This window comes from Coregonus clupeaformis, chromosome 16 (genome assembly GCF_020615455.1).
Source record: "Coregonus clupeaformis isolate EN_2021a chromosome 16, ASM2061545v1, whole genome shotgun sequence".
In the NCBI taxonomy this organism is placed as follows: Eukaryota; Metazoa; Chordata; class Actinopteri; order Salmoniformes; family Salmonidae; genus Coregonus; species Coregonus clupeaformis.
The window spans coordinates 17906241-17917147 of record NC_059207.1 but is presented as its reverse complement, the minus strand read 5'-3'; the positions used below and the strand labels follow the sequence as shown (position 1 = coordinate 17917147).

The following is a 10907-nucleotide window of genomic DNA, read 5'->3' as shown; positions in this document are numbered from 1 at the left end:
TCTTTAGGCTCCCTTAATGGTATGTATATAAAGTTTACATCTAACTTCACTAGATTATACTGTATATATCTAACTTTTTCTAAATGACTAAATATTTGATCCGTTTACCTCAAGTTACCCCACCTTAACCTCTAACTGAAATAGACTTCTTCAGTTATTTGGACTAACCAGGCTAGTCAACTTCACAACTAATATTTTAGCAAATAAGCTGGGCCTTGCATACGTAACCAATGGTGTGGCATATGCAGAACATTGTTGCTTAAAGAGGCGGGGAGGAGGTAGAGAGGGAGATAATGAAGAGAGGTGAACACTGCCTCCCAGTGTCCGCCGCCCGGTAAAGCATCAACGGCCTCGCTCGCTTTATATACCACCCACTGCACCACAACCGTCTCGTGCCAAATCAAATGATCTTCCTCATTGTATTTTCTCTGAAAAACAAACCGTCTCCGAGGCGAGTGTAATTCACTTAGTCGACATGGATGAGACACATTGAGTATAGGCCGGCATTACTCAAATGACTAAATGAAGACCACATTTGTGTAATCGCACCAACCAAGGCGTATAGGTTCGCCAGAAGTTGACTGAGTTTCCAATAACTTTTAACGACAACAAGGAGACGCCATCACCACCCACCCGCTGTTTTATGTGGAAATAGAGCGATCACGGAGCATTAAGCGTCACCACTAAATAATTTCCCATTACTCCAACGGTAAGCCGTACCACTCCCAAACCGGCTAATTTTCCTGTTGAAACAATACTAATTGATTTAAATGGCTCGCCATGCCATGATGCGCCCATGATGACTTCGTGAGGGGTCTTTAAAGATTATTATCATAATTGCCATTATCCACATCTCTTTTCAAATGGGAGACAGAGGAAGAATATCCTGCCCTAAGCTGAACAAATAATGATTAGACTCTCGAAACAAACAGACGACCCCTTTTCCCGCAACCCCCAACCCTATGTGTGTGCCCGCTCTCTGCGCCTTCATCCCCCTGTTTCCTTCTACAGCGGTGTGCAGCCTTCATTTATGCTAAATTAATTGATATATCTTTTATAATTGATGTGCTGTAAAAAATTAATGAGTAATTTACGTAATTAGTCAATTAAGGATAATTCCAGCATATGTTCAGTATGCCCAGAAGGTGTGCTTTACAAGTAGCCTAGTTATTTGTCCAGGAGTTGGATGCTGCAGACTACCTAATTAATTTTGTTATGCATATCAGCGTGGTGTCTACTTAACGGCCCCCTTTGTGAAAACAGATGTAATATTTATCTTTCCCACGTGTTTAAAGAGGATATATACCCCCGTGTTAGCCTCTGTGGGCCTCAAAGGGCACCAACACATTTTTAGGCTCTGAAAAACAATGCATTCTTCATGAATCCTTTAGCCTAAATTCGTTTTTAAAAGTGCTCTATTTGTTAGGGAGCGACAGAAAGAGGTGCTAATATAAAGACTCATATGTATAAAATATGCTCTCCTTTGGCACCGGTGACCCTTTAGTGCTTGAAGGACTGTGGTGGGGGAAGACATAATGGGAGAGATCTGTTGGCTAATTAATTGACACCGGTTTGAATATTTGTATCTAATATAGCAAGCTCACGCTTAATACTTTGTTTGTACCTCTCTCCAAGGAAGGTAAATCATGGAAGGCTTAATTACCCACTGGGCAAACCTGTGATGATGCTGAATCAACGTGGAAAACTGACTGGATTTGCAAAAAGTCATCAACATTTCCAATCTTTTTCACCCAACTTTTAACCTACATTTTTGTTGATGTCAACTCAACCAAATGTAAATCAAAACTAGACGTTGAACCAGTAGGTAGCAGTTTATGGGTAAAACCACTGGGGATGCCAATTGCGTTGTTTGCTCTATAACGTGTTAATTCATATGCCTTGTGACCGTGATATATAGGCCTAAAGGCCTAGACAATAAAAATACACAGTAGCAGAATAAATTCAGCCACATCTTTGTTTTATCACTAAACTGGATAGCAACCTCTGTCCAGTGAAGTCCACAAAGCATATTGCCTGTACAGTAATAGACAGTTACATGACCTACAGCATGGTCAAGCAAGTTAATGTTTCCGACATTTTCAGACCACTAAACAACTATCGATTTAGAACCACAGAGAGTTACTGCAAGTCGCAAAGAAAACAGGAGCTGCCTCCACTATTCGAGCACCGTTTCAACTTCAATATTTCAACATCATCAAATTACCTCTGCTTAGTCTAATACAGTGACAACTAAAATATACCAAAAACAATTTAGTCCAATCAAAGTAAGCTAAATATGATGTGGCTGTCCATGGTTCTGATTTCTGTGTGTGTGTTTGTGTGTGTGTTCGTGCAAGTAGAAACTTGTAGAGAAACGCTACCTGGCTAAAATGCTTGCTCACTAGCCTAAATTCAATTCATGGGCAATGTTAGCTAGTTAACATTAGCCTTCTACATCTAGCTACATATTGAACATCCGTCCTCTCAGGCCAGGGGCACAACAATGTATGAATTAATGGTTGGATCAGAATCGCCATTGTAATCATTGTCCAGTACAGAGAATTAAGTAAAACCACAAGTCCAAATCCCTATCTCCATCCATGGCTAATTTAGGATAGGGCCAATTTTAGCTAGCTGACTAGCTAGCCACCGGAGGACAACAACACAATGAGATACAACAATTCAAGTTTTTGTGTTAATGACATATGCTCTCAATGGGATTTGATAGGAGTGACGCCAAATCCAAGCTGGCTTCCCTTGACACTTTTTTTTGGTGCGCCAGGACCATTCACAGTTGAGCTCGCACAGTTTTTGTCAAGGGAGGCCAGATGCTCGCTGGCTTCCCTTGCGTTCAATGCTACAGTACAGGCGGCAACAATATCATACTCGTTTGGACCAGACAGCATCAGATAGATGGCCTACACGTAGAGAGACGGGCGCTGTTTTGCTCGCTCGGATGCTTTCTCCTGTGAGATACATTCAGCCTCTTGCCAATTGAAGGAAAATTATGAAACACAGAGAGACTAAATATTATTATTGATTTATTTTTTATTGGTCTTTTTTTTTGAGAATCCTGGCTTCCCTTGGCACCCATGAATACACGTCACTGTGTTGAACTGACGTCTGTGCCCGGTGGGTATTGTAATGTATTCGTGGGCGCCGTCAAGGGCCGAGACATGACACCTGGCAATGCAAAAGCAGGAGCAGCTTTTGTTATTCCGTTTATCAACTCAGAGAAGGGAGCAAGTTTGTCTACATCCTTGTAGGATACACAAGAGGGTGTTTAAACAGACAGTCAGCAGGTTGGCTGCAACGAGTCTCCTCACCGCAATTAATCTCCAACAACATGACTGTGTGTGTGTGTGTGTGTGTGTATGTGTGTGTGTGTGTGTGTGTGTGTGTGTGTGTGTGTGTGTGTGTGTGAATGTGAGATGGCAGGTTGGTTGCAACGAGTCCCCTCTCAGATATTAATCAAAGTGTGTGTGTGTGTGTGTGTGTGTGTGTGTGTGTGTGTGTGTGTGTGTGTCTGTGTCTGTGTGCTGTGTGTGTGTGTGTGTGTGTGTGTGTGTGTGTGTGTGTGTGTGTGTGTGTGTGTGTGTGTGTGTGTGTGTGTGTGTGTGTGTGTGTGTGTGTGTGTGTGTGTGTGTGTGTGTGTGTGTGTGTGTGTGTGTGTGTGTGTGTGTGTGCGTGTTCATAGCCTACATAAGGTATGGACAACTTTGATGGGGGTGGGGGCCACAAAAAAGCTGAACTCATCATGAGGGGCCGCAGTTGCTCATGTTATGGGTATGCTTGTCATCAGTAAGGACTATGGCGTTTTTTAGGATAAAAAGAAATGGAAGATCCTAGAGGGAAACCTGGTTCAGTCTGCTTTCCAACAGACACTGGGAGAGGAATTCACCTTTCAGCAGGACAATAACCTAAAAGACAAGGCCAAATATATAGTGGGGTTGCTTACCAAGACAACACTGAATGTTCCTGAGTGGCCTAACTACAGTTTTGACTTAAATCGGCTTGAAAATCTATGGCAAGACTTGAAAATGGCTGTCTAGCAATGATCAACAACCAACTTGACAGAGCTTCAAGAATTTTAAAAAGAATAATGTGCAAATATTGTACAATCCATGTGTGCAAAGCTCTTAGAGACTTACCCAGAAAGACTCACAGCTGTAACCACTGCCAAAGGTGCTTCTACAAAGTATTGACTCAGGGGTGACTCAGCCTTCCCGTGTAGCTCAGTTGGTCGAGCATGGCGCATGCAACGCCAGGGTTGTGGCTTCGATTCCCACGGGGGGCCAGTATATAAAAAAAATAATGTATGGACTCACTAACTGTAAGTGGCTCTGGATAAGAGCATCTGCTAAATTACTAAAATGTAATATGTGTGAATACTTATGTAAATCGAGATACAGTATTTCATTGTCAATAATTTTGCTAAAATTTCTAAAAACAGGTTGTCACGTTGTCATTATGGGGTATTGTGTGTAGATGGGTAAGAAAACAATTACATGTAAACCATTTTGAATTCACAACAAAATGTGAAATAAGTCAAGGGGTATGAATACTTTCTGAAGGCACTGTATGTGTTATCCTTCTGAACAGCGTGCATAAAGTACAAAATATTAGGAACTATGATCCCTTATTGATATCACTTGTTACATCCACTTCAGTCAGTGTAGATGAAGTGGAGGAGACGTCAATAAAGAAGGATTTTTAAACCTTGAGACAATTAAGACATGGATTGTGTATGTGTGCCATTCAGAGGGCGAATGGGCAAGACAAAATATTTAAGTGCCTTTGAACGGGTATAGTAGTAGGTGCCAGGCGCACCGGTTTGAGTGTGTCAAGAACTGCAACGTTGTTGGGTTTTTCACGCTCAACAGTTTCCTGTGTGTATCAAGAATGGTCCAACACCCAAAGGACATCCAGCCAACTTGACACAGATGTGGGAAGCGTTGGTCAACATGGGCCAGCATCCCTGTGGAATGCTTTCGATACGTTGTAGAGTCCATGCCCCGACGAATTGAGGCTGTTCTGAGGGCAAAAGGGGGTGCAACTCAATATTAGGAAGGTGTTCCTAATGTTTTGTACACTAGGACTAGCTTGGAATCGGTCATCTTTTTCCACATAAACAAAGAGAAAACTAAGATAGAAAATGAAGATAAAGCCTATAACGATTTTTTTTTAAAGGCAGCTTTAAAAATTCAGAGATCTTTAGTAGCCTATTAAAAAGCCACAGTGTTTCAACTTGACCTTATTAACTAACATAAAGCACAGAGACAAGTTGTTAATTTTCATGAATGATTTACAATTAGGCCTATCGGACTAAAATTAACAAAATTGGTGAAAGATAAATTATATTAAAACTTATTCGAATAAGGACTTAGGCTATTGGGCTATTCCACAATTTTAAAAAGTGTAAGAACATTTGTCTGTTTTTTAATAATCTCTTTATAGTAATCATATTTCCTTAACATTAGTATTGTTAGATAATAGGCTACTATTATGGGCATTTATTTTCCCCATCACTAATACTATTATGTCCACCCTTTTTCCTCTCGGAGCGCGCGAGTTTCCCGATTGGCACAGGCTAAGGGCGCGCGGATGAGTTTAGATTCACCCTTCCCCTCCCCTCTATTCCTCACCATCCATCCCTCCCCTTCTCCCCCGACGAGTTCGTAAGTGCCTGGATGCCATGTGATAATAGAGCGAGACCTGCAGGGGTCTCTGCGCCGCTGCCAGCCTTACAAAAACGGCGCGGGGTGGCCAGAAGAGCGCACACGAAGAGCACTAGGCCCGAAGCGAGGAGCATCACCAACCCCTTGCCCTGTACTGTCGCAGAGACTGCCCTCTCATCTCCTCCTGTGTAGCAGGGAAATAAACGGCAAGAGACGGACTGTATTTGATGTGTTGTACTTTTACGCGCGAGATGAACGTGTTAGGCTGTGCGCCTGTTGAAAAAAAAAGAACACGATTCTTCAAGGAAACCTTTTGGTACTTTTTGTGATCCGCATCTTTGGGGAATTCATCTGGAGAGAACATGACCAGAGTCTGTGTCTGCCTGACTGACACATATTGTCCTCCATGTAGACCACTAAAAGACGAACACAATGCCAGGAGATCAATGATTTTGGAGTCTCCAAACTTGTGAAAACTCTGCCCTTGCGCAAAGTCACTGATACTGACCAAAGCCTTGCAACAATATTTAGGCGCCCTCACCAAAAAATATACAGCATATGCTATAGATACATCATAAATAAGTAACCAAAAGCATGCCTCGTCCGGGGAAGAACTCGTACAGCGACCAGAAGCCGCCTTACTCCTATATCTCTCTGACAGCCATGGCTATCCAGAACTCCACCGAGAAGATGCTCCCACTGAGCGACATCTACAAGTTCATCATGGACCGATTCCCTTACTACCAGGAGAACACACAGCGGTGGCAGAACTCTCTGCGACACAACTTGTCCTTTAACGACTGCTTCATCAAAATCCCCCGGCGGCCCGACCAGCCGGGGAAGGGCAGCTTTTGGGCCCTGCACCCAGACTGTGGGGACATGTTCGAAAACGGCAGCTTTCTACGCAGGAGGAAGCGCTTCAAACTGCTGCGCACTGAGCACATGGCCTGCAAGAGCTCCCCAATGATGCACTACTTCCACCACCAGGGAAAGCTGAGTGGAGGGCATCATGAGCACCAAGGCCCCGCCGCGGCAGTGGGAAGGCTCCCCCACTTCCAGAGCTACGGCAGCATCAACTGCGGACAGTCCAGCGGCTTCAAGCACCCGTTCGCCATTGAGAACATCATAGGTCGAGACTACAAGGGCGTGATGACGAGCGGGCTGCCCATCACTTCGGTAATGCACCACCTGGGCTACCCTGTGCCCGCGCAGCTCAGCAGTGTGGTCAACTCAATGTGGCCGCACGTCGGCATGCTGTCAGATTCCATGAGCGCCATGCCCATACCAGTCTCCTCAGAGTACGCTCCCTTTGGCGTGTCAATGAAGGGTCTCTACCATCACGCGAGCGGACAGACGCTACCAACCATGCCCGTGCCCATCAAACCGACCCCGTCTATGGGTCCGATGCCCGGTCTGTCGGGCCTTCCGTCCGGCCCATCGCATTTCTGCTCCTCTTCATCCTTGCTGGAGAAGAATGGTTCCGACCCTTTGGAGGGCAAGGGCAATCCGATATACCCGGCTCTCCTGCTGCCTTAACCGGGTAAAACGTCAAAAACTCGATTATGTATCGATGAGGGAACGAACAACATAAGGGACAAGAGCAGTATCTAAAATGTTAATCATTTAGCCTATAGTTGCCTAAATGTTGAGCAGGTATGGTGAGCTGTGAAGGAATTCAGACTGTAGGCCTATCATTCTAGTGATGAGTTGGCTACCACGCATTTCAGCATAATTTCTTCCTAAACCATTAGCACATTTAGTGAAGGCATTTACCACATTAAATGTGGCACTAAAATACAATCAGGAATTGACCCAAAAGAGAGTTTTGATTTAATAATCATAATTCATTCAATCAAAATACAGAGGAAGATCAAAACTTGCTGCCTCAGTTTTTAAAAGTTTGAGTGGATAATATACATTGTTTTAACGTTTTTGTTCATTAGATTTAATTGAATAATTAAATGTGTAGTCTAATAATAACACTATGTATATGGACTGTTCTTATTAGCACGCTCAATGAATTTGAAATGTAAGAGAAATGTTATAGCTGTAAAATAACATTGTTTATCTTAAGAGATTTATAAAGAACTTTAAACGGAATACATCATCTGTCAGAGTTATTGTGTTAAGTTTTTTATGGAATGATTTTTTTGAATTATCGAGACGTTTATTTTCTGATATTGTTTGCTAGTTTTCATTTAGTGTGTGACACCTCGTGTGAAAGTCATTAGAGCAAGTACAACTATTTTGCAACTTATTAGGCCTATAGGCCTACACACGATACTTCAGGTTTTAATTTATACGGTAAGATTCAAGCATAATCAAACTCATTCACGCACTTGAAAATGTTGTAATTCATGCACTTGAAAATGTTGTAATACAAAAATGTAGGCAAATGTTTGCTTTGAGGGGTATCGTGATATTTACAGAGCTCGTCAAGGAGCTGAAGAGTAGTTTATGCCTTTATGATTTTTATGGTTATTATTAGGTTTGAATCATCTACACATAATCACGCACATGGACGAGCGCAATAAAGCGCCAAACAAACCTCCTAACTCGCGCGGCACCTACTGCTCGTTATCCAAGTGAGACCGTTTATTTACCAGGGATTTCACAGTTTTTGTATACAATCAAGCAGAAAACCAGCGTCCCACATATTGAACTATATTGAAACATTCTGTTAGGCTATGCCTACATCAAATATACTTTTTCCAATATTGTTGTAACATGTAGCATATAGGCCTATAAATGGAAGCTCTAAACATTCATCATCAAATGAATAGGTTATTAAATCTGTCAATTAACTTCAGTTTTTGCAAGAACTCAAGAGGTAGCACTGTGTGTGTTTGTGTGCGTGTGTACATGTGTGCCTATGAGTGTGCACACTCAATGCATGTGTGTGCCACAAAATATGGATGGGGGGAGGGGGGGGGTATTATATATCTCCATAACTTCAAAAGCGGGCATTAGATGAAGTTTTCTTTTGTTTTTCTCTTTTCAACATAATCCCACCTTTGAAGTCCAGGGAGCAGGTCCCCTCCAGAACACAAAGGGTTTGGTACTGCCCACTGACAGTGATTTACTTTCAGGCCGTCTTCCTGTTTAGCATGCCAAAGGCAACCATAACCCATGCCATTGTCACACAAGCCTCAGAACAAATAATTGAGATGCATAAGTGGAGGAAAGACGTGGGAGCTAGGATTGAAATGGGTCTGTGTCATTATTAACGAGGTCTCTGTCACACACACACACACACACACACACACACACACACACACACACACACACACACACACACACACACACACACACACTGTCTCTCAAATTATATTTTTTATAATTCATCTCTCTCTCTCGTTCTCTCAAGTCATACTAAATCAACAGACCAAAGACACAGAGGTATGAATCTGAATAGGGCTAGGAAAGTGAGATTATGATATTTTGTTTGCACAAGGCAAATACGTCATTATATCTTATAAAAACTGTTAGCATTAACTAAATTGTATGACATGAATATGAATCTAACTTTTGTTCTGTGAAAATCTGTTAATCATGAATAATATGACTGTTAAGATGAATAAAATATGAGGTCAGGAGGTCGTTGCTGCGCGACCCTCCCAAGCATAACGCTCCAGTCTTGAATAGGAGATGAGACATTAACCATAATTACCCAGACTCCATCGGGGCCAGGGTGACAAATTCTACATGCGTTTTTTTAATGACCAACAAGAACAGACCATCATAATGAGCAGCTTAATTCATTAATGCTCTCATTCATCCACACACACACACACACACACACACAAGCACACAAGCACACACACACACACACACACACACACACACACACACACACACACACACACACACACACACACACACACACACACACACACACACACATTAAGCAGAGCAGAGATATGATATTCTCTGAAACGGATTGTAAATTTTAGTATAATGGATAACATTGCATGAGAGAAATTGAGTTAATTGGTAAAAACATATAATTGCATTGATAGATTCATAATTTAATCCAGCAGCATTTAGGGTGAACAATGAGATTTCTCTGCGACACCACTGCAGTTATCTATAGTCAAGTTATACCATCAGTGCGGACATAAACTAACACGTCTATCCATCCACACAGGGTAAACTATAGAGAAAAGGGGTGTGTTTGAGATTGACTACATTGCAGTTGGGGATTGCAGACTACCAAAACATCACAATGAGCTATCATTTAGGATGTGAGGTGATTTGTAGATCATCAGTTAGTCTGCAGTCGCCAACTGCAATGTAGTCAATCTCAAGCATGCACAAAGACCCTTGGACTGCAGCAGTGCATTTTTGTCTTCAAAGCCAGCCTCACAGACTGCCTGAATGAGTTAGCCTCATCGTGCTAACATATGTGATTCACTGCTAGCAGGCGCTGGGAGTACGGACCACAGCTGCTGCCACTCGGTAATGGCCGCCTCACCGTCTGTACCACACCAGCCTCTTGACGGTGGGGATAGTTGGCACGTGTCTGCTGCCCGTGGAGCCAGCCAAGCCCGACCAATGAAAAGCTCACCTAGGCAGCATTAACCATCGGCCTGGGCGACAGAGAGAAGCTGTCAGCGCCAGCGCACTACAATAGAAATGGAGGGTAGAGTACCGGTACTCAAAAAGTACTGAAAGGACAAAGTCAATATGTATTTTCTCTGTACCCCAAGTATGAACAATTATAGTTTTGAACAGTTACATTTACAGTTTTTGCCTATTGCTTACACACTTTTTGCAGAATTTGGCTCATTATGTCAAAACTCAACACACAAGCCAATCAGACATAGCACTTGGAGATTAACAACTCACATATATGCCAAAATGAAACACTGCAATCAAAACTTAACACTCCTTTCTAAAAATGAAATTCTTGCAACAAAACCATATACACAAGCAACATTTGAATTACTCTTTCATATCATCAGCAACACACTGATGGGCTTTATATAAAACACTGCAGTCTTTGTGTTTCTATTTTTATTGTCATTTTATTGTCATTGTCTTCTGTAAAACTCAAAAGTAGAACTTCTGCAGTAATCAAACAGTATTTACAAAAATGTTTTTACAAAAAAAAAATCATTCTTACAGACATTCTTAACATCAAATTTAGCAACAAAACAAAAGTAAAAAAACAAAACAATTACTGGATAAATTGCTATTGGGGGAAAAAACATATACTTGTTTTGTGTG

The 10907-nt window shown here is 42.1% G+C and overlaps 1 protein-coding gene across 1 annotated transcript; it reads left to right on the top strand.

The window, feature by feature from the left end:
- Positions 1-5801: 5801 nt before the first annotated feature.
- Positions 5802-7675, top strand: LOC121584072 (forkhead box protein B2-like). Its single transcript, XM_041899904.1, has one exon. The coding sequence runs from the start codon at positions 6273-6275 to the stop codon at positions 7212-7214; it is 942 nt and encodes a 313-aa protein (XP_041755838.1). The 5' UTR covers positions 5802-6272; the 3' UTR covers positions 7215-7675.
- Positions 7676-10907: the final 3232 nt, after the last annotated feature.